The 24,538-nt window shown below is 43.6% G+C and overlaps 1 protein-coding gene across 2 annotated transcripts in view; it reads left to right on the forward strand.

The window, feature by feature from the left end:
- The window catches only part of PCNP (PEST proteolytic signal containing nuclear protein), a 30,016-nt gene that overhangs the window by 634 nt on the left and 4,844 nt on the right, over window positions 1–24,538 (forward strand). Inside the window, exons 1-3 of one of the 2 annotated variants that reach the window (XM_053564997.1) lie at window positions 9,391–9,479; window positions 9,555–9,717; window positions 15,683–15,757. In XM_053564997.1, coding sequence (XP_053420972.1) covers window positions 9,424–9,479; window positions 9,555–9,717; window positions 15,683–15,757 — 294 coding nt within the window. In that variant the 5' untranslated portion in view covers window positions 9,391–9,423. Of the gene's footprint in view, window positions 1–9,390; window positions 9,480–9,502; window positions 9,718–15,682; window positions 15,758–24,538 lie in introns of those variants that run through there. The other variant, XM_053564996.1, reaches the window with a different exon arrangement.

The raw sequence follows: 24,538 nt of genomic DNA on the forward strand, positions 1-24,538 counted from the left end.
AACCTGGCCGCAGGCCGATTTTCCATGGTGCCGGCCTCTCAGTTACGCGCAGGAGTTCTTTACGCTTGGTGTGTACAACCCCGGCCTGCTCTCTTGGCTTTATTTTGAACTTAATACTGATCCTGTCACAGGAGGGGCCAGTGGAGGGCAAGACAAGTATCTTTGCTTGGCTGCTGATTTAAGCTGCAGTCTAGGGTTAGTGTTTGATTGCCTTTATTTGAAGTAGTACATTTTCTTAGGCTGTTGGCGGTTGACCGCATGCCAGAACTTAAGTGGTTGAACAGGCTAGTGTGACTTCTTGTATTTTGTTTCGATGTTAAACTCAGGTTACAGCTATCCTTATTCTGTCCCTTCTACCCCTGTAAATTTGGGTCTGTGCGTTAAAGAAAAGAAACATGTAATCTCTTCAGTCCCCTCGTTTTGTCATGACAAGGCAAATGACTTAACGTGTGAGTTGGTCATAATGTCTTTAGAGCGTTTTAAATATTCTTTATTCTGACTGACTTTAAGTCTTTTCCTTGAAAATATTTAATATGAGAAACTATAGAAGATTAATAGCATATGAAGGCAACCAGTAGGGCCTACTGACAGTGTATGAAGTGAATTGCCTTGTAAACAAAAGTTATTGAAAAGATTGATGTTCAATTATTTTGGACCCAGAATTAATTTCCTTTTTAGAAACTATGCATAGTGCTATCTTTTGAGCTGAAACTTTCTCCTCCTCCTTCTTTATTAGTATTACTGTTATTTTTTTACTTGTAGCCTAGCCTATGCAACGATAATTTAAACCATCTAGTACTTCCTCATTGTGGACTCCCACCCACCCCCCCCGCCGCAAAAAAAGTACTGTCTTGGAAACTGTTGGATAAAATTATTAAAAAGTTTAGAAGTAGTTTGAGGAAAAGCAAAGATCTATAGTCTAAAGAATCTTAGGGGATTGGGCGGCGCCTGTGGCTCAGTAGGTAGGGCGCCGGCCCCATATACCGAGGGTGGCAGGTTCAAGCCCGGCCCCGGCCAAACTGCAACCAAAAGGTGGCCGGGCGTTGTGGCGGGCGCCTGTAGTCCCAGCTACTCGGGAGGCTGAGGCAAGAGAATCGCTTGGGGGCGGCGCCTGTGGCTCAGTGAGTAGGGCGCCGGCCCCATATACCAAGGGTGGCGGGTTCAAACCCAGCCCCGGCCAAACTGCAACAAAAAAAATAGCCGGGCGTTGTGGCGGGCGCCTGTAGTCCCAGCTGCTCTGGAGGCTGAGGCAAGAGAATCACGTAAGCCCAAGAGTAAGAGGTTGCTGTGAGCCGTGTAATGCCACGGCACCCTACCGAGGGTGGTACAATGAGACTCTGTCTCTACAAAAAAAAAAAAAAAGAGAATCGCTTGGGCCCAGGAGTTGGAGGTTGCTGTGAGCTGTGTGAGGCCATGGCACTCTACCGAGGGCCATAAAGTGAGACTCTGTCTCTACAAAGGAAAAAAAAAAAAAGAATCTTAGGGGATGAAGAGATATGCAGAGATAATGCTGCCAAAATGTGCTTAAGTGTCAGCATAAATCCACTGTATAATTTTATCTGTCACCCTTTCAGTTGAGGGATATTAGCCCTGTAATATGAATATTGATATTTCCATTTTAGCATGTGGGGTAGTATAAAATTACTAACTAGCTTTAGAGAAATTATTATAGGCCTTTGTTAATAACTTAGTAATATCCTTTAATTTTTAATTTCTACATAATTTGCCTTGTTTTCTTTGTTGTTTTTTTTTTTTTTTTTGTAGAGACAGTCTCACTTTATCACCCTGGGTAGAGTGCTGTGGCATAACACAGCTCACAGCAATCTCCAACTCTTGGGCGTAGGCGATTCTCTTGCCTCAGCCTCCCACATACCTAGGACTACAGGCTCTCGCCACAACGGCCCGCTATTTTTTTTGTTGCAGTTTGGGCCGGGTTTGAACCCACCACCCTGTGTATATGGGGCTAGCGCCCTACCCACTGAGCCACAGGCACGGCCCAATTTGCTTCATTTTCTTTACAGGAGAGTAGTGCTGTTGCACATAAACCATTTTTGAAAGTCATATTTTTAATGAAATTATGCAGAGAAGTCATAGTTAAAACATTTTATACTATGGGTATTGATGAATTGATAATTTTGTGAGAAGTAGTAACTTTTTTTTTCCTTTTTTTTTGCAGTTTTTGGCTGGGGCTGGGTTTGAGCCTCAGGCTTATGAGGCTTGTGCCCTACCCCTTTGAGCCACAAGCACCGCCCGAAGTAGTAACTTTTTTGAAAACATTGTCAAGTTTGTCCTAGAGCCAGACGCAGTGGCACATCCACATCTGTTTCCATAGGAGGCACCTGTAATCTCAGCACTTGGGAGGTCAAGGCGGGTGGATTGCATTGAGTTCACAGGTTCCAGACCAGTCTGAGCCTGAGCAAGAGGGAGACCTGGTCTCAAAAAAATAGCCGGGTGTTCTGGCAGGCGCCTGTAGTCCCAGATACTTGGAAGGCTTAGGCAAGAGGATTGCTTGAACCCAAGAGTTTGAGGTTGCTGTGAGCTGAGATGCCCCTGTACTCTACCAAGGGTGACCAAGTGAAACTCTGTCTCAGAAAAAAAAAAGGTTTGTCCTAGGGACTTACCTAGAGAATATTATTAATTTTAATTCCTATTGAACAGACTACTAAGTTAGAAATATATTTTTAATGAGGAATTTCCATAGGTAACATTGATTTATGTCTATGAGAGAAGCTACTTAAATTACTTGCTTTCACTTTAAAGACTAGGGTAAGGTTTTTGGTAGATTGTTTTTTCCTCTCTTCAGTTAATTTTTTGTAATTTTTTTGAAATAAGTAGAAAATTTTAGAGCTATTCTACATAATTATGGCCATTTCAGACTCTTAAGTTATACTAAGAACTATTTCAGTGAAATTGACATTTGTTATGCCAAATACTAATAGAATCTTGAATAATTCTCCTTTAAGCTGCATATAAGCCCTATTAGAGGGTGTTCTCCTTTCAGATACGGAAGCTACTAGAATGCACATGGGTCATGAAGGATAGGTCCCCTTACAGACTTAAACTTTCTAATTTCATAATTTTTTTCAAAGTCAGGTACCTCCACAGCCCAACTATTCTCTCCAACTATTCAGTTGAAAAGAAGAAAATGCTCAAGCAGCATTGTGGCTTAAGCGGCTAAAGCGCCGGCCACATACACCTGAGCTGACAGGTTCCAATCCAGCCCCGGCCTGCCAAACAACAATGACGGCTGCAACCAAAAAATAGCTGCGGGTGGCTTGAGCCCAGGAGTTGGAGCTTACTGTGAGCTGTGATGTCATTGCACTCTACCCAGGATGACAGCTTGAGGCTCTGTCTCAAAAAAAAAAAAGAAAGAAAGAAAAGAAAATGCTAGTGCCACGTGTAATTTGATTTCATATTAATTAATCAAAAGATTTTGTTTTCTCAGAATGAATACAAATTAGATAAAATTACTTTCATTTAAATTTTCCTTAATAAAGAATCTTAGATTTTGCTATAATTTTATCCATGTTTTGTTATATGTTGATAATCTGATTTCTTAATTTAACAAACCAATTATATATTCATTCTTTTTTTTTTTTTCTGTAGAGACAGAGTTTCACTTTATTGCCCTCAGTAGAGTGCCGTGGCGTCACACAGCTCACAGCAACCTCCAACTCCTGGGCTTAGGCAATTCTCCTGCCTCAGCCTCCCGAGTAGCTGGGACTACAGGCACCCGCCACAATGCTTGGCTATTTTTTTGTTGCAGTTTGGCCAGGGCTGGGTTTGAACCTGCCACCCTCGGTATATGGGGCCTGCGCCCTGCTCACTGAGCCACAGGCGCTGCCCTATATATTCATTTTTTAAACTATAATTTGCATTACTACAAATTTCACAGTACTGATCTGTGGTCATCTAAAATTTTGTTTTCTGTGGTCCCAAAGTGCAAAATGTATCTTTAAATGAATTGAAAATAGAGGTCCTGGGTGGCGCCTGTGGCTCAAAGGAGTGGGACGCTGGCCCCACATGCCAGAGGTGGCGGGTTCAAACCTAGCCCCGGCCAAAAACTGAAAAAAAAAAAAAAAAAAGAAAGAAAATAGAGGTCCTTAAGTAAAAGCCCCAAATACTGAAGTGTAGTACAAGTGGTTGTTTAAAGGAAAACACTTAATATACTTAACAGTTGATGCTGATGTTTAATGACATATTTCAAAGCTCATATTAGATTAAAATAATTTTCTAGGGTGGTGCCTGTGGCTCAAAGGAGTAGGGCGCCGGAGGTGGCGGGATCAAACCCAGCCCGGCCCCCCCAAAATAATAGTAATAATAATAATGATTTTCTTTTTTTTTTTTTTTTTGTAGAGACAGAGTCTCACTTTACTGCCCTTGGTAGAGTGCCGTGGCATCACACGGCTCACAGAAACCTCCAGCTCTTGGGCTTACGTGATTCTCTTGCCTCGGCCTCCCGAGCAGCTGGGACTAAAGGCGCCCGCCACAACGCCCGGCTATTTTTTGTTGCAGTTTGGCCGGGGCTGGGTTTGAACCCGCCACCCTTGGTATATGGGGCCGGCGCCCTACTCACTGAGCCACAGGAGCCGCCCAATAATAATAATTTTCTAATGAGCTGTATGTGGAATTATAAAAGTTGTAATGACAGTCACATTTGATCATAACAGATTGGCTGTCGTATTTTCCCATCTTAGTTCATTGTTTATTACATTTGCTTTATTTCCTAAATACTTTTGTATTTTGCTACATGCTTGTTAAGAGGATTATATAAAGATTACAGCTTTTCATGCAACACATTGAGCCTTTTGAGGCTAAGAAATGAAGACTAATAATGTACTTACCTTCCTTCACTCTTCATTCCCTCCACCTTATCGTGGAGGTGTAGATATGTTGTTTTGTTGCTGTTTTTTTTTTTTTTTTTGAGACAGAGTCTCACTACATCACCCTCAGTAGAGTTCTGTGGCGTCACAGCTCACAGCAACCTCAAACTCTTGGGCTTAAGTGATTTTCTTGCCTCAGCTTCCTAAGTAGCTGGGACTACAGGTGCCTGCCACAACGCCTGGCTATTTTTTTTTTTTTTTTGTAGAGACAGTGTCTCACTGTACTGCTCTTGGTAGAGTGCCGTGGTGTCACATGGCTCACAACAACCTCTAACTCTTGGGCTTCCGCAATTCTCTTGCCTCAGCCTCCTGAGCAGCTGGGACTACAGGCACCCGCCACAACGCCCGGCTATTTTTTTGTTGCAGTTTGGCCGGGGCTGGGTTTGAACCCGCCACCATCAGCATATGGGGCCGGGGCCCTGCTCACTGAGCCACAGGCGCCGCCCCGCCTGGCTATTTTTTTGTTGCAGTTGTCATTGTTGGTTAGCTGGCCCAGGCCCGGTTCGAGACTGCCAACTTCGGTGTATGTGGCTGGCGCCATAACCATTGTGCTATGGGCGCCAACCCTGTTTTTTAAATTTTTTTAGCTTCCCATAATGTTTATAAAAGAGTAGATCTGATCTGAAGATACTGATAGTGTTTTTTTTTTTTTTTTTTTTTGTTCAGAACCATGGTCATTTTTACTGATAGTGTTTTTACAGTTGTTTTCAAAACAGAAAAACTTCTTGAGAAGGGGGTAAGACCAAACAGTTATTTAACATATATCCATAAATAAATCGCTAGATCTGGAACAGTTATTCGCAGACATGATCTAATGGATATAGTATGTTTCATCTTCAATGCAGACCTGTGGTATGGGTGGTCTCATTTGCTATCTCAGCTGACAACAAAGTTGTGAATAAAATTGAGTTGCTACCAGTTGATTATTTAATAAATGGTAAAGTAGTTCTCCCAACTCCCTTTATCATGCTGGGTTTTTTTTGAGACCTAGTCCTCTGGGAGGCTGAGCTGGGTGGATCTCCTGAGCTCAGGAGTGAAACCCTGTCTCTACTAAAAATAGAAAAACTAGCCAGTTGTTGTACTTGGGAGGCTGAGGCAAGAGGATCGCTTATGCCAAAGAGTTCGAGTTTGTGGTGAGCTTTGATGCCACAGCACTCTACCCAGGGCAACAGAATGACACTCTATCCTGCCCCCTCAAAATGGGTCAGGCATGGTGGTTTATGTGTGTAGTCCTAGCACTCTGGGAGGCTGGGGTGAGTGGATTGCTTGAGCTCAGGAGTTCAAGACCAGCTTGAACAAGAGGGAGACCCTATCTCAAAAAAAAAAAAAAAAAATTGCTGGAGTGTTATAGTGGGTGCCTATAGTCCCACCTATGAGAGAGGCTGAGGCAAGATCACTGTAGCCTAAAAGTTTGAGGTTGCTGTGAGCTGTGTTGCGACAGCACTCTACCAAGAGTGACAATAAAACTTTGTCTCAAAAATAAAAAAAGAAGAGTACTTATTTGGGTTTTACTATGAAATAATTTACTTGCTTAAAACTATAAAAAGAATGCAGAATAAAGTTAGCATAAATATTTTTAGTTATAAACTTAGATTTTGAAAAAACTACAGTGAAACCTCCATAATTGATCACCTCCTTAAGTCGATCTAATTTTCATAGACGGGACATGCACCACATGTCCATATCAATATAGTAGGCCTACCTATTTCCTTATGTTGACCACCTCCATCTGCTGACCGGTTTGGTATAGTCCCTTGGGTGGTCAACTTACAGAGGTTCTACTGTATTTGCATCATGCTCTTTTTTTATTATTATTATTTTTTTTTGTAGAGACAGAGTCTCACTCTACTGCCCTCGGTAGAGTGCCACGACGTCACAGGACTCACAGCAACCTCTACCTCTTGGGCTTACAGGATTCTCTTGCCTCAGCCTCCTGAGCAGCTGGGACTACAGGCGCCCACCACAACGCCCGCCTATTTTTTTGTTGCAGTTTGGCTGGGGCTGGATTTGAACCCGCCACCCTCCGTATATGGGGCCGGCGCCCTACTCACTGAGCCACAGGCGCTGCCCTGTTTATTTGTTTTTAAGAAATTGTGTATTTCTTTTTTTGTTTGTTTCTGGCCAGGGCTGGGTTTGAACCCACTACCTCAGGCATATGGGGTTAGCGCCCTCCTTTGAGCCACAGGCACCGCCTTTTTTTTTTTTTTTGAGACAGAGCCTCAAGCTGTCACCCTGGGTAGAGTGCTGTGGCATCACAGCTCACAGCAACCTCCAACTCCTGGGTTCAAGTGATTCTCCTGCCTCCGCTTCCCATGTAGCTGGTAGTATAGGTGCCTGTCACAACATCCAGCTACTTTTTGTTTGCAGCTGTCATTGTTGTTTGATGGGAAGGGGCTGGATTCGAACCCGCCCGTGTATGTGGCTAGCACCCTAGCTGCTTTGAGCCACAGGCACTGAGCCCTTTTTTTGTTTTTTGAGACAGTCTCACTATGTCGCCCTTGGTAGAGTGCTGTGATGTCAAGCTCACAGCAACCTCTAAACTCGCTTTCTTTTTTTTTTTTAAGAGACAGAGTTTCACTCCCTTACCCTCTGTAGAATGCTGTTGTGTCACTGCTCACAGCAACCTCCAGCTCTTGGGCTTAGGCAGTTCTCTTGTCTCAGCCTCCCAGTAGCTGGGACTACAGGCACCCGCCCCAATGCCTGACTATTTTTTGTTGCAGTTTGGCCGGGGCTGGGTTTGAACCTGCCACCCTCAGTATATGGGGCTGGTGCCCTACTCACTGAGCCACAGGCACTGCCTGCAACATCAAACTCTTGGACTTCAGTGATTCTCTTGCCTCAGCCTCCCAAGTACCTGGGACAACAGGCGCTCGCCACAACACCTGGCTGTTCTTTTTGTTGTTGTGGTGGTGGTGGTGGTGGTGGTGCCCGGCTGTTCTTTTGTTGTTGTCGTCGTCATCGTTGTTTGGCAGGCTGGGGCCGGGTTTGAACTCGCCAGCCCTGATGTATGTCACTGGCACCCTAACTGCTGAGCTACGGGCGCCAAGCCAGAAATTCTGTATTTCTTAAGTTGAGTTCAGTTTTTCAACTGTTGAATTGCAGCCTTCATTCGTTAATTCTTAGTTGCTTTTGTAATTTTATATATCAATAAGTGAGTGGAACTTCAAACAAGCATTGCAGTGCTATCTTTTCCTCTTGGGGAAATCCAAAATAGAATTCTGCCTAATTTCCGACCCTATATTTTCATTATAACTTTTAGCCTTCATCCAAAGGGAATTAAAGAGTTCCTTTTATTTTTCGTCTAAACAAAATAAAATGTTCTGTTCAAACGACTTAGTAGAGACCCCTTTATTCCAAAACTATATAGATCTAGATCTGTATCCTTTGGTCTTTTAAGCTTTTACTTGTTAGTCTATTTGTGGTTTGATTTTTTTTTTCCCCCTCCTCATTCTAGCTTTTTGTCCTGTTTTCTTAATTATTGCCAGGGCCATCTCTTGGAACATCTCTTTTTCCATAAACTCTTAATCTAGTGTAACAAAATACATTCTATAAGGCGATTTGGCACACTAGGGAAGGAAAATAAAATTTTTAATGATTGTCTAGCTTTCTTGTCTTATCTCCCAATATGTTCATAAATAGTCTTCTTGTATATAACAGACTTACGATACTCGGAAAGTGAACTGATTTTATCAATACAATGTACACACAGACAAAATTACTGAAACACATTTTGCCTTCCAAACTTACATATGTATACTTTCTACTGGATGAAATTGTTATTAGCTTATCTTTCTTTCATGAGAAAAAGTAATATATAAATCAAGGTATGGTTTTTTTTTTTTTTATTTTTTTTTATTTTTTATTTTTGGCCGGGGCTGGGCTTGAACCCGCCACCTCCGGCATATGGGACCGGCGCCCTACCCGTTGAGCCACAGGCGCCGCCTAGGTATGGTTTTTTTTAATAGCTTTTACAGATAGGTTAAAACAGGTGATACCTAAGCTTTCAGAATAGAATTGCTCAATGGGAGGTGACCTTGAAGTCCTCCTTGAAATTCCTTTTCAATTCTAAGGTTGCCTGAGATGTACATGAGGAACATGTCACTCAAGAAAATTCTGCTAGGCTGTAATAACACTCTTGTTTGGGTAATTATGGGTCTATTCCTAACTAGGTACTCTGTGATTAGTACTACATTATTAAAGAATATTAGAATTTATTAGCCATGTGTTTTATCTTACCATGTTACTAATTGCTCACAAACTAGTTTGGATAAAAAAATTCTAGATCTTAATTTCTACAATGCAAAATCCCACAAATAACCAGATTATTGTACAACTTATAGTGTTTAGTAGTTGAAGGATCTTTTACTTTTTGTGAACTCCATGTTTATAATTTTAAATTGCTCTGTATTTTATGCTAGTTAATTCATGGGAGCCTCTTCTACTGCCACACAATCTCAGTTCCTGCTGTATACTCTAACAAACAGTGGAAGAGACTGTTGGGTCAGTAGGTGACAACTGCAGAGGTATCTTCCTTATAACGATGCTTTTTGAGGTTGCTGCTCCCATCAATCTGCTCAGTAAAAATAGCTCATCTTGGTAAGTTGTTTCGACTTCACCAGGACCTGAAGAAGAAGCAGAAAAACCTGTGAAAACTAAGACTGTTTCTTCCAGTAATGGAGGGGAAAGTACCAGTCGCAGCGCTGAGAAGAGATCAGCTGAAGAAGAAGCTGCAGACCTCCCAACAAAGCCTACAAAGATCTCCAAGTTTGGATTTGCCATAGGTAGTCAGATGACAAAGAAAGCATCAGCTATATCCATCAAACTTGGATCAAGTGTGAGTTGTTATTTTCTATATGTTTACAGTGGATCTTAAAGGGTTTGATTTGGAAACCTGCTTTTACTGAGTTATAGTAAATTTAGTATATAAAGGTGCATCCCTTGAGAAGTAAACTTTGATGTGTGAACTTACATGTAAATATTTAAGAATTGATTAGCTAGCACCCTTTGGAACTACAAGTGGGCATTGAGTACTGTTTATTTTACAGTGGCATTCCTTTATAAAACAACATTTGCTCTTTTAAGTGTAAGTCTTGAATTGATATGTATTGATCATGGAGCCTTTAGAATTATTTGAAATAATTAGATTAATATTAGATCAAAGCATATGCAGTTCTAGATATTGACTTGGAATAGGACAACTCCGTAAGTTTCAACCAAATAGATCTCTTGTTTAAGAAAAACAAAGTTACTTAAATAGTGTATTTCTGTTGGCTTTAGAAAATGGTTACATTCTTAGAAGAGAGAAAAATCCTAAAATTGCTTTTGAGTTGTTTATTCATGTCTGTGCTGTGAAAGTAAATGTGCATTTGCCAGATACATGCAGTTTTATTTCCTGCTTTAGATGTTCATTCAAAGATGTTAAAAATATGGTCTGGAATAGTTTATAAAGACTCAGTACATTTGAGCTACTTGCCTAACTTAAAAGAGCTACAACTGTAATCCATACCCTTACTCTCTGCTCTTATGTTTTGCCTTTTTCCATTTCTTCCTATTTTTATTTTATTTTATTTTATTTTTGAGATAGAGTCTTAGTTTGTCACCCTTGGTAGTGAGCTGTGACATCACAGCTCACAGCAACCTCCAACTCTGGGGCTTAAGTGATTCTCTTGCCTCAACCTCCTGAGTAGCTGGGACTACAGGCGCCTGCCACAACGCCGGCTATTTTTTGTTGTAGTTGCTACTGCTGTTTTAGCTGGCTTGGCCTGGGTTTGAACCCTCCACCCTCGGTATATGGACCTGGTGCCCTACCCACTGAGCCACAGGTGCTGCCCTTCTTCCTATTTTTAAAAAAGTTCAGTCTGGGTAGCACCCATAGCTCAGTGGGTGGGGCGCCAGCCACAGACACCAAGGCTGACGGGTTCCAACTCCCTCTCCACCACCACCAGCTAAAAACAACAATGACAACTGCAACAACAAAAAAAATAGCTGGGCATTGTGATGGGTGCCTGCAGTCCCAGCTACATGTGAGGCTGAGGCAAGAGAATTGCTTAAGCCCAAGAGTTTGAGGTTGCTATGAGCTGCGATGCCACGGCACTCTACCCAGGGCGACAGCTTGAGACTCTTGTCTCAAAAAAACAAAAGAAAAAATTCAGTCTGAACAAAAGACATTGAACTTACTGCTATTTTTCTGTTTCTGTTTTGTTTTTTTTTTTTTTTTTGTAGAGACAGAGTCTCACTGTACCGCCCTGGGATAGAGTGCCGTGGCGTCACACGGCTCACAGCAACCTCTAACTCTTGGGCTTATGTGATTCTCTTGTCTCAGCCTCCCGAGCAGCTGGGACTACAGACGCCCGCCACAACGCCCAGCTATTTTTTTGTTGCAGTTTGGCCGGGGCTGGGTTTGAACCCGCCACCCTCGGCATATGGGGCCGGCGCCCTACTCACTGAGCCACAGGCGCTGCCCTGTTTCTGCTTTTTTTTTTTAGAGACAGTCTTACTTTGTTGCCCTCGGTAGAGTGCCGTGGCGTCACAGCTTACAGCAACCTCCAACTCTTGGGCTTAGGCGATTCTCTTGCCTCAGCCTCCCGAGTAACTGGGACTATAGGCGCCTGCCACAAGGCCTGGCTATTTTTTGTTGCAGTTTGGCTGGGGCCCGACTCAAGCCTACTGCCTTCAGCTGATTCTTTTTAATATATATATATATATTTTATCGTTACAGTTTGGCCAGGGCCGGGTTTGAACCCGCCACCCTCGGTATATGGGGCCAGCGCTCTACCGACTGAGCCACAGGCGCCGCCCCTTTTTAATATATTTTTAAAAACTTTCATAGACCTAACTGCATAAATATCTAATGATTTTTGATAGGCAGTATATTAAACATGTATTATGTACACTTTTAATATAGATGATCTCCTTGATAATAGATTTTACTGTGTTTCAACATACTAGCTAAATTTCTACTCGTTCTAAATGAGTGGGATGATTTAGTAATTACTGAAAATTTTAGGCAGGAGAATTGTATTAGGAAAAAACCTGTTCAGTAAAACTTTTTTTTTTTTTTTGCGGTTTTTGGCCAGGGCTGGGTTTGATCCCACCAACTCTGGCGTATGGGGTTGGCGCCCTACTCCTTTGAGCCATAGGCACCGCCTTCAGTAAAACTTTTAGTTTTAAGCTCAGCACCCATAGCACAGTGGTTATGGCCCCAGCCACATACACGGAGGCTGGTGGGTTCAAAACCAGCCCAGGCCAGCTAAACAACAGTGACAACTGTAACAAAAAAAAGCCCGTTGTTGTGGCGGGCTTATAGTCCCACCTACTTGGGAGGCTGAGACAAGAGAATCTCTTAAGCCCAAGAGTTTGAGGTTGCTGTGAGCTGCGATGTCATGGCACTCTACCTAGGGTGACATAGTGAGACTGTCTACAAAGAAAAAAAAAAGTTTTAATTTTAGAAAACTAAAATACTTAAAAAAAGATACAAAGGGCTGGGTGTGGTGGCTTATACCTATAATCCTAGCACTCTGGAAGACTGAGGTGGATGCATTGCCTGAGCGCACAGGTTCAAGACCAGCCTGAGCCAGAGCAAGACACCCCTGCCCCAAACTCTAAAAATAGCCCGTTGTTGTGGCGGGCACCTGTAGTCCCAGCTACTCAGAAGGCTGAGACAGAGAATTGCTTGAGCCCAGGAGTTGGAGGTACTATGAGCTACGATGCCACAAATATTCTTCTTCTTCTTCTTCTTTTTTTTTTTTTTTTTTGAGACAGGGTCTCATGTTGTCACCCTCAGTAAAATGCCTCTTGCTTCAGCCTCTCATGTAACTGGGACTACCGGGGCCATCATAATGCCCAGTTTAAGAGTCTGGTCTTAACTGTCTGAACTCAAGCAATCCACCCTCCTTGGAGTCCCAGAGTGCTAGGGTTATAGGCGTGAGCCACTGTACCCCAGTCATGGGATGTAGTTATTTCTAATAGAAGTCTAAGCAAGTGATGCTCAAGGCCTGGTGGTACGATAGTAATGATGGAAAGGGAGAAGGAGAATGAAGTCTATTAAATAGGTCTCTAATCAGCAGTACCTTATAAGTTGAGGAAAGGATATTTTTTTTTGTTTGAGACAGTCTCAAGCTGTCACCCTGGGTAGAGTACTGTGACGTCACAGCTCACAGCAACCTCAAACTTTTTTTTTTTTTTTTGTAGAGACAGAGTCTCACTTTATGGCCCTCCGTAGAGTGCCGTGGCCTCACACAGCTCACAGCAACCTCCAACTCCTGGGCTTAAGCGATTCTCTTGCCTCAGCCTCCCGAGTAGCTGGGACTACAGGCGCTCGCCACAATGCCCGGCTAAGCAACCTCAAACTCTTATGCTTAAGAGATTCACTTGCCTCAGCCTCCCAAGTAGCTGGGACTATAGGCCCCGCTACAATGCTGGCTATTTTTTTGTTATAGTTGTCATTGTTCTTTGGCAGGCCCAGGCTGGGTTTGGACCCGCCAGCTCCAGTATATCTGGTTGGCACCCTAGCTGCTGAGCTACAGGCACCGAGCCTTTTTTCTTGAGACACCCTTGGCATTAAGCTCACAGTAACCTCAAACTCTTGTGCTCAAGCAACTCCTTTGCCTGAGCCTCCCAAGTAGGTGGGACTACAGGCGCCCACCACACTACCTGGCTATTTTTATAAACAGGGTCTGGAACCTGTAAGCTTAGGCAATCTACCCTCCTCATACTTTATTAATTTTATCATCATTATTATTATTATTTTTAGAGACAGAGTTACACTTTGTTGCCCTCGGTAGAGTACTGTGGCATCACAGCTCACAGCAACCTCCAGCTCATGGGCTTAGGCTATTCTGTTGCCTCAGCCTCCTGAGTAGCTGGGACTACAGGCACCCACCACAACACACAGCTATTTTCTTGTTGCAGTTTGGCCTGGGCCAGGTTCGAACCTGCCACCCTCGGTATATGGGGCCAGCACCCTACTCACTGAGCCACAGGCGCCACCCTTTTATTAATTTTAATTTGTTGTGTCCATTTGCTTCCCTCCCACGCAAAATTTTCTAGTTAGGATCTATAGCATCAGGTAACTAAGGAGTACTGAGTACAGGTAAGGCAGTAACATTAAATAAATGTGCCTTAAGAACATAAAAGACAACATGACTCTTCTGTCTGTATTAGCTAGCTTTCTTCCCTTAGGCCTATAAACATACTTGGCCCCACACCATCTCTTCTATCTAACCCAAGGTTTGTGAAGAATTAAATTTGTTCTCAACATATCTCACCACTCACCAATCCACTGTAATCTGGTTCCCTTCTTCACCACTTTCCTGAAATTATTCTCTGTAAGGTGACCAGCAACTAGTATGCCACACTTGACTCTAATCATCAGGTCCTTTTTGAAAACATCCATACTTTGGCTTTCATGACATGCTTTTTATTGGTAATTCACCTAATTTCCCCACCTTTTGTTCCTTATCTCCTCTCTATGACGCTCCCCACTTACAATACTGATACCCAGGATTTTGTTGTTAGTAACCTTTCTTTCCTATGTACTTCTCTGGTCAATTTTATTCATTTCCGTAGTTTTCAATAGTTTTAACCACTGAATCCTATGTCTATCCTCAGACAGGCTGCCATCTGCCTACGAGACAGCTCTGCTTAAGAGCTCTCATGGGTACTTTAGTTTCATAGTGCTCACAGGCACCCAAGCAAGAAAATCCTTTCCTTTAGCCAGGCGTAGTGGCTGCAGGATGCCTGTAATCCTAATACTCTGGGAGGTCAAGGCAGGTGGATTGCTTGAGCTAATGGGTTTGGAACCAGCCTGAGCCAGAGCAACACCCTGTCTGTACTAAAAATATAAAAATCTGAGGCAAGAGGATCACTTGAGCCCAAGAGTTAGAGGTTACTGTGAGCTATGATACATTGCCATGGCACTCTACCCAGGGTGACAACTTGAGACTCTATCTCAAAAAAATAAAAATAGGGCAGCGCCTGTGGCTTAGTGGGTAGGGCGCCAGCCCTATATACCAAGGGTGATGGGCTTGAATCCAGCCCTTGCCAGCTAAAACAGCAGTGGCAACTGCAACAAAAATAGCTGGGCGTTGTGGTGGGCGCCTGTAGTCCCAGCAACTTGGGAGGCTGAGGCAAGAGAATCGTTCTAGCCCAAGAGCTGGAGGTTGCTGTGAGCTGTGACACTACAGCACTCTACTGAGGGTGACAAAGTAAGACTTGTCTCAAAAAAATAAATAAAAGGTCGGGCACAGTGGCTCACACCTGTAATCCTAGCACTCTGGAAGGTCAGGGTGGGTGGATTGCCTGAGCTAAGGGGTTCAAGACCAGCCTGAGCCAGAATGAGACCCCATCTCTAAAAAATAGCCGGGAGATGCCTGTAGTCCCAGCTACTTGGGAGGCTGAGATAAGAGAGTCGCTTGAGCATAAGAGTTTAAGGTTGCTGTGAGCTATGACACCACGGCACTTTACTGAGGGTGACAAAGTAGGACTCTGTCTCCAAAAAATAAGTAAGTAAAAAATTAGTAAAGTAAAACCTATGTATCAATAATGCATGTGTCATAAAAGAGAGACTAGATTTTGCTAAAGTGCTAAGTTCCTTACTATTTAAGTTTTTGTGAAGATACAAACTTGATATATTCTACAAACCAGAAATTTACCCAAAGCCCCCATAAAGTCGAATCTTTAAAAATAAATTATTCATTAACTCTTAAGCCTATATGAATGTTATTTATGTGATACACTTTTTTTTTAACCTGCTCCCCAGAAAAGTATTCGATAATCTTTTTAATATGTTTCTTCTTCAGAAGCCTAAAGAAACTGTTCCAACTCTTGCTCCAAAAACACTGTCAGTAGCAGCGGCTTTTAATGAAGATGAAGATGTAAGTTGATACTGAATTTTGTGTTTTATTTCAACCAATTTTTTTAAGGATGGTGTTAGTGGCAAATTGTAGTTTATATTAATGATGTTAGTGAGTTTTCTTTATAACAGGTTCTTTGTGATGCAAAAACTGAATGTTTGTAGTTTTGTATTTTGTTTGGTTGTAGGATTTTTTTTTTTTTTTTTTTTTTTTTAAAGACAGAGCCTCAAGCTCTTTCTTTCCCTGGGTAGAGTGTTATGGCATAACAGCTCACAGCAACCTCCAACTACTGGGCTCAAGCCATTCTCCTGCCTCCACCTCCCAAGTAGCTGGGACTACAGGCGCCCGCCACAATGCCCGGCTATTTTTTGGTTGCAGCCGTCATTGTCGTTTGACAGGCCTGGGCTGGATTCGAACCCACCATCTCAGGTGTATGTGGCTGGCGCCTTAGCCGCTTGAGCCATAGGTGCCAACCCTGGTTGTAGGATTATTTAAAAATATTAATTAGGGGCGGCCCCTGAGGCTCAGTGGGTAGGGTGCCAGCCCTATATACTGAGGGTGGCGGGTTCAATCCTGGCCCCAGCCAAACTGCAAAAAAAAATAGCCAGGCATTGTGGCGAGCACCTGTAGTCCCAACTACTTGGGAGGCTGAGGCAAGAGAATTGCCTAAGCCCGGGAGTTGGAGGTTGCTGTGAGCTGTGTGACACTATAGCACTGTGTGATAAAGTGAGACTCTGTCTCTACAAAAAAATTTATATATATATATATTAATTGGGCCAGGCGAGGTGGCCCACGCCTGTAATCCTAGCATTCTGGGAGGCTGAGGCACGTGGATTGCCTGAGCTCATATGAGTTCAAGACCAGCCTTAGCCAAAGCAAGACCTCGTCTCTAAAAATAGCCAGGCATTGTAGGAGTACTTATAGTCCCAGTTACTTGGGAGGCTGAGACAAGATAATCACTTAAGCCCAAGAGTTTGAGGTTGCTGTGAGCTGTGATGCTACAGAACTCTACAGAGGGCAACAAAGTGAGACTCTAAAAAAAAAAAATTAATTGACTTTTGAGCAAAAAGCTTAAAGACCAAATCAGCAAATACTATGTAAGATCTACAGAAAAATTGAGTACTGCTGCCTTTAATAATTTTTATAGCTGGGCATGGTAGCCCATACCTGTAATCCCAGCACCTGGGAGACTGAGGTGGGTGGATTGCATGAGCTCACACGAGTTAAAAAGACCAGCCTGAGCCAGAGTGAGACCCTGTCTCTAAAAACAGTCAGGCATTGTGGTGGGCACCTGCAGTCCCAGCTACTGAAGCAAGAGAATCGATTAAGCCCAAGAGTTTAAAGTTGCAGTGAGCGTGATGAAATGGCACTCTACTGAGTGCAACAAAGTAAGACTCTGCCTAAAAAAAAATAATAATTTTTATAGTCATGGTCTTCAGTGATGATCTATTACATATGTATTCAATTTTTTTTAATTTTATTTTATTATTAAATCATAGCTGTGTACATTAATGTGATCATGGGGCACCATACACTGGTTTTCTAGACTATTTGACATATTTTCATCACACTGGTTAACATAGCCAACACTGGTTAACATAGCCTTCCTGGCATTTTCTTAGTTATTGTGTTAAGACATTTATATTCTACATTTATTAAGTTTCACATGTACCCTTGTAAGATGCACCGTAGGTGTACTCCCACCAATCCATTCATTTGTTTTTTTTTTTTTTTTTTGTAGAGCCAGAGTCTCACTTTATGGCCCTTGGTAGAGTGCCATGGCATCACACAGCTCACAGCAACCTCCAACTCTTGGGCTTAAGCGATTCTCTTGCCTCAGCCTCCCGAGTAGCTGGGACTACAGGCGCCCGCCACAACGCCTGGCTATTTTTTGGTTGCAGTTCAGCCGGGGCCGGGTTTGAACCTGCCACCCTCGGTATATGGGGCCAGCGTCTTACCGACTGAGCCACAGGCGCCGCCCTCCATTCAAATTTTTTAAAAGGCAGCTATATCATTTTTAGTGTAGTAGTTTAAAAAAAGAATGGGGGGCTGGACACTGTGACTCAGCCCTATAATCTTATCACTCTGGGAGGCCAAGGTGGATAGATTGCCTGAGCTCAGCAGTTCGAGACCAGCCTCAGCAAGAGCGAGACCGCACCTCTTAAAAAATAGCCAGGTGTGGGCAGCGCCTGTGGCTCAGTGAGTAGGGCGCCGCCCCCATATGAGGTGCCCCCCTCAGTGAGGGTGGCGGGTTCAAGCCCAGCCCCAGCCAAACTGCAACAACAACAAAAAAAATAGCCGGGTGTTGTGGCGGGTGCCTGTAGTCCCAGCTGCTCGGGAGGCTGAGGCAAGAGAATCGCGTAAGCCCAAGAGTTAGAGGTTGCTGTGAGTCGTGTGACGCCACGGCACTCTACCGAGGGCAGTACAGTGAAACTCTGTCTCTACAAAAAAAAAAAAAAAAATAGCCAGGCATTGTGTCAGGCACCTGTACCCAGCTTGGAAGGTGGAGGCAAGAGGATCGCTTGAGTCCAGGAGTTTGAGGTTGCTGTGAGCTATGACACCATGGCACCAAGGGTGGCAAAATGAGACTCTCTAAAAAAATAAATAAATAAAATAAATTCTTAAAAGTGGGGAAGCTACAGTGCTTGCTTCCCATGTCCCTAGAGGAATTAAAAATAATGCAGATGATTCTGCCAGAAGCTGTGCTCAATAGGCACGTGTTCTAGTGTGAGTGTGAAATAGTTATCTTATGTTCCCTCTGTCAGTCCAGTTCTCTCATGCTCCTCACAGTGTCCCTATCTCATCAAGCTTTTGTTTTTTTGCAGTTTTTGGCCGGGGCTGGGTTTGAACCCACCACCTCTGGCATATAGGGCCGGCGCCCTACTCCTTTGAGCCACAGGTGCCACCCCAAGCTTTTTTTTTTTTTTTTAAGAGACAGTCTCACTTTGTCACCCTCAGTAGAGTGCTATAGCATCACAGCTCACAGCAACCTCCAGCTCTTGGGGTTAGGGGATTCTCTTGCCTCAGCCTCCTGAGTAGCTGGGACTACAGGCACCCGCCACAACACCCGGCTAGTTTTTGTTGCAGTTTGGCCGGGCGCAGGTTCAAACCCGCCACCCGTGGTATATAGGGCCGGCGTCCTACTCACTGAGCCACAGGCACCATCCCTCATCAAGCTTCTTAATGAACTGTGGAATTTTCTTTTTTCTTTTTTTGTGTGGTTTTTGGCCGAGGCTGGGTTTGAACCCACCACCTCCAGCATATGGGACTGGCGCCCTATCCCTTTGAGCCACAGGCGCCGCCCTCTTTTTTCTTTTTTGTTTGTATTTTTTGTTTTTGAGACAGAGTCTCACAATGTCACTCTCAGTAGAGAGCTGTGGTATCACAGCATTCTCAAACTCTTGGGCCCAAGCGATTCTCTTGCCTCAGCCTCCCAAGTAGCTATGACTACAGGCGCCCTCCATGATTCCCAGCTACTTTTTTGGTTGCAATGGTTATTGTTGTTTAGCAGTCCCGAGCCACGCTCAAACCTCCAGCTTTGGGGTATGTGCCTGGAGCCCTACTGACTGAGCTGTGGGCGCTGAGACAGACCTGTGGAATTTTCCAGCATATTTTTGGGGGGGGGGGGGGTTGTTTGTTTGTTTGTGAGACAGAGCCTCTAGCTGTTGCCCTGTTTAAAAGCTCACGGCAACCTCCAACTCCTGGCTTAAGCAGTTCTCTTGCCTCCTCCTAGGTAGCTGGGACTACAGGTGCCCACCACAATGCCTGGCTATTTTTTGGTTGTAGTTGTCGTTGTTTGGCAGGCCTGGGCTGGATTCCAACCCTCAAGCTCTGGTGTATGTGGCTGGCCCCTTAGCTGCTTGAGCTATAGGCACCAAGCCTCAAGCATAGTTTTGTTGTAGTTGTCGTTGTTTGGCAGACCTGGGCTGGATTCCAACCTGCAAGCTCTAGTGTATGTGGCTGGTCCCTTAGCTGCTTGAACTACAGGCACCAAGCCTCAAGCATAATTTTGTTGTAGTTGTCATTGTTGTTTGGCAGGTCTGGGCTGGATTTGAACCCACCAGCTCCTGTGTATGTGGCTGGCACCCTAGCCACTGAGCTACAGGCGCTGAGCCATTCAAGCATAGTTTTGACTGTGATTTTTGTTTTAAACTCTGACTTTAGAACCTAACTTCCACTCAAGATATTATCCAACTGTGTAGTAATTGTTACAGGGTACATGAGTAATTGTTTCCTAAAGCAGTAGGGATAAGAATTATACATTTGGGCTCAGTGCCCATAGCACAGCACCAGCTACATACACCGAGGCTGGCAGGTTCAAACCTAGCCCGGGCCAGCTAAACAACAATGACAACCACAATAAAAAATAGCTGCGGGCGGCGCCTGTGGCTCAGTGAGTAGGGTGCGGGCCCCATATACCGAGGGTGGCGGGTTCAAACCCAGCCCTGGCCAAATTGCAACAAAAAAATAGCCGGGCGTTGTGGCGGGCGCCTGTAGTCCCAGCTGCTCAGGAGGCTGAGGCAAGAGAATCACATAAGCCCAAGAGCTGGAGGTTGCTGTGAGCCGTGTAACGCCACGGCACTCTACCGAGGGCAGTAAAGTGAGACTCTGTCTCTACAAAAAAAATAAATAAATAAAAAATAGCTGGGCGTTGTGGCTGTCGCCTGTAGTCCCAGCTACTTGGGAGGCTGAGGCAAGAGAATCACTTAAGCCCAAGAGGTTGAGGTTGCTGTGATGCCATGGCACTCTTTCCAGGGTGATATAGTGAGACTCGTATCTCAGAAAACAAAAGAATTATACATTTGGAGGATTGAAGTGATTTGGAAAGAAGATATGTGAACTAGATGTTAAAACAATAGGCAGTGTTTTGGTGGACCAAGCAATAGTTTGATAAGCCAAGGAATTGGTTTTCAAGTCATAAATGGTAAAAACAGTAGCTGTAATTGACTGAACTAGAGAGTTCTGGAGCCTTTATCACTATATTCTCTTTTGTACTTTCACTCATTTTAAACATTTGGATGGACTCGGCTCCTCTAGCTCAAGTGGCTAAGGTGCAAACCACATACACTAGAGCCAGGTTCAAATCCAGCCTGGCCCGCCAAACAATGACAGCTACAATGAAAAAATGGCTGGGTATTGTGGCGGGCGCCTGTACTCCCAGCTACTTAGGAGGCTGAGACAAGAGAATCCCTTAAGCCCAGGAGTTGGAGGTTGCTGTGAGCTATGATGCCACAGCACTCTACCCAGGGCGACAGTTTGAGGCTTTGTCTCAAAAAAAAAAAAAAAAAAATTGGGGTGCTTTCTATATGATAGGCACTGCGATGTTATAAAGGTCAACCAGATGTGTTTGCCCTTAGGAAATTGGTCTAGTTGGACAGAGACTTAAACATTAAATGATATAAGATAAAAATTAAAAAGACCTGAAAAGATGAAGTGCTGTGGAAATTCAAAAAAGGAATAGAGGGCCAGGTACTAGATGCAGCAGCATGGAAAGATTATATTATTTTACCTTTGATATGTCCCTGTGAATTATATGATGTGTTTATTCGTATTTTGCAAATGGAAAAATTAAGCATGCATGAATATGTGCTAATGTGTGGTCACGTTATACTTCAGGTCATCTGGTTTCCTGTTCTACATTCTTTGCACTGTACCTTTTTTTTTTTGTGACACACTCTCACTTTGTCACCCTTGGTAGAGTGCTATGGCATCATAGCTCACAGCAACCTCAAACTCTTGAGCTTAAGCAATTCTCTTGCCTCAGCCTCCCAAGTACCTGGGACTATATGTGCCAGCCACAACGCCCGGCTATTTTTAGAGATGAGGTCTCGCTCTGGCTCAGGCTGGTCTCAAACCTGTGAGCTCAGGCAGTCCACCCAATTCAGCCTCCCAAGTGCTGGGATTACAGGTGTGAGCCACCTCGCCCAGCCTTCTGCATCATACCTTATTATCTTCCTTAACTGTTTTTTTTTTTTTTTTTTAAAGAGACAGTCTCACTTTGTTACCCTCGGTAGAGTGCTGTGCCATCATAGCTCACAGCAACCTCCAGCTCTTGGGCTTAGGGGATTCTCTTGCCCAGCCCTAAGTAGCTGGGACTACAGGCGCCTGCCACAACTCCTGGCTATTTTTTTGTTGCAGTTTGACCAGGGCCAGGTTTGAACCCACCCTTGGTATATGGGGCCAGCGCCCTACTCACTGAGCCACAGGTGCTGCCTCTTCCTTAACTGTTTTTAAAGAAATCTTAGAAAAGTTCACACAACACTGTTATAGTATCATAATGGTAGTAAATAATAAACTGTCCGTTAGATTAAAAAAAAAAACAGGCACATGTATCCAAAATCTTCATCCACCTATTTTGTAAAGAACATAATTGACTTTGGATGTATATCTGAGTCTGAAATATATTGAACAAACAAGGCATTCGTTTTATTTTTTTAATTTTTTATTTATTATTTATTTTTGAGACAAAGTCTCACTATGTCACTCCCGGTAGATCGCTGTGGCATCACAGTTCACAGTAACCTGAAACTCTTGGGCTTAGCAATTCTCTTGCCTCAGCCTCCCAAGTGGCTGGGACTACAGGATCCCACCACAACACCCAGCTATTTTTTGTTGCAGTTGTCATTGTTGTTTAGCTGGCCCAGGCTGGGTTTGAACCCGCCAGCCTGGGTGAATATGGCTGGTGCCGTAACCAGTGTGCTATGGGTGCCAAGAGGTTTTTTTTTGTTTCTTTGTTTTTAAGAGACAGAGTCTTACTTTGTCACCCTCGATAAAGTGCTATGGCATCACAGCTTACAGTAAACTCTAGCTCTTGGGCGTAGGCAATTCTCTTGCCTCAGCGTCCCAAGTAGCTGAGACTATAGGCCACAATGCCCGGCTATTTTTATTATATATATTAAATCATAGCTGTGTACATTTATGCAATCACGGGGTACAATGCCGGCTATTTTTTTGTTGTAGTTTGGCCAGGGTTGGGTTTGAACCTGCCACCGTTGGTATATGGGGCTGGCGCCCTACTCACTGAGCCACAGGCACTGCCCTCAAGCCATTATTTTAAATTTATTTTTGAGACAGAGTCTTAATTTGCCTCCTTTGGTAGAGTGCCATGGCGTTTAGCTCACAACAACCTCAAAATCTTGGGGTGAAGCAATTCTGTTGCCTCAGCCTTCCCAGGTAGCTGGGACTACAGGCACCCATCACAATGCCCAGGTATTTTTTGTTGCATTTGGCCAGGACCCTTTTCGAACCTGCCACCCTTGGTATATGGGGCTAGCGCCCTACTCACTGAGCCACAGGCGCTGCCCTCAAGCCATTTTTTAAAATTTATTTTTGAAACGGAGTCTCACTTTGTCTCCTTTGGTAGAGTACCATGGCGTCATAGTTCACAACAACCTCAAACTCTTGGGCTCAAGCAATTCTGTTGCTTCAGCCTTCCCAGGTTGCTGGGACTACAGGCACCCACCACAATGCCTGGCTGATTTCTAGAGATGAGGTCTTACTCTTGCTCAGGCTGGTCTCAGACCGTGAGCTCAAGTGATCCACTCACCTTAACCTCCCAAAGTGTTAGGATACACACATGAGCCACCACACTTTGCCTCAGGGCATTGCTTTAATTAGTTAATTTTTAAATTTTAAAATACTTTTTTAATTGTTGTATATCTTTGGTTCCCTTTAATTTGGGCAATTCCTGAGTCTTTCTGTGTATTTGATGGCCTTAATAGTTTTGAAGAATACAGGCCTTATTTTACACAGTGCCTTTCAATTTGGATTTGTGTGTTTTGGCAAAACCACAAAAGTGATGTTTAGTTCTCAATGCATCATATCAGAGCACGTTTTTGATATGCCCCATACACTGGCGATGCTAACTTTGATCTTAGCTTAAAGTAGTTCCTGCCAGATTTCTCCTCTGTCAAATTACTATTTTTTACCCTTTGTAATTAAATTTCAATCCTGTGGGAATATGCTTTGAAAATAATTTAATTTCTCAAACATTCACTTACTATTCTTTATATTACAATAATGTTTACCAAGAGGTAATTTTTCTGTCATCCATTTTACATATATTAACTGTCTCTTACTGTGAGGAGGAGCTTCTCTTAATCACATTAAAAATTTTTTTATGGAAGTATAATCTGGGAGGCCAAGGTGGGTAGCTCGCCTGAGCTCAGGAGTTGGAGATCAGCCCGAACAAGAGCAAGATCCTATCTCTACTAAAAATAGAAAAACTAAGCCAGGCACTGTGGCTCATGCCTATAATCCCAGCACTTGGGAGGCTGAGGTGGTTGGATCGCCTGAGCTCACAGGTTCAAGACCATTCTTAGCCAGAGCAAGACCCTGTCTCTAGAAAAATAGCTGGGCAGATGGCTGTAGTCCTAGCTACTTGGGAGGCTGAGGCAAGAGCATTGCTTGAGCCCAAGAGTCTGAGGTTGCTGTGAGCTGTGACGCCATGGCACTCTACTGAGGGCGACAAAGTGAGACTCTGTCTTTAAATAAATAAAGAAAAGCTAGCCAGCTGCTGTGGCAGGCACCTGTAGTCCCAGCTACTCCTGAAGCTAAGGCAGAAGGTTTCAGCCCAGGAGTTTGAGATTGCTGTGACATATGACACCACTGCATTCTAGCCAGGGCAACAGAGTGAGACTGTCTGAAAAGAAAAGAGTCTTTACTTTGCATTGAATTGTTTTTCTGTTTGTTAGCTTTGTCACCATGGGCAAATTATCATTTATTATTTTTTAAATTAAATGATAGCTGCGTACATTAATGCAATCAGGAGTACAATATGCTGGTTTTATATACAATTGGAAA

The sequence above is a fragment of the Nycticebus coucang genome, chromosome 16 (genome assembly GCF_027406575.1).
Source record: "Nycticebus coucang isolate mNycCou1 chromosome 16, mNycCou1.pri, whole genome shotgun sequence".
Taxonomy (NCBI): Eukaryota; Metazoa; Chordata; class Mammalia; order Primates; family Lorisidae; genus Nycticebus; species Nycticebus coucang.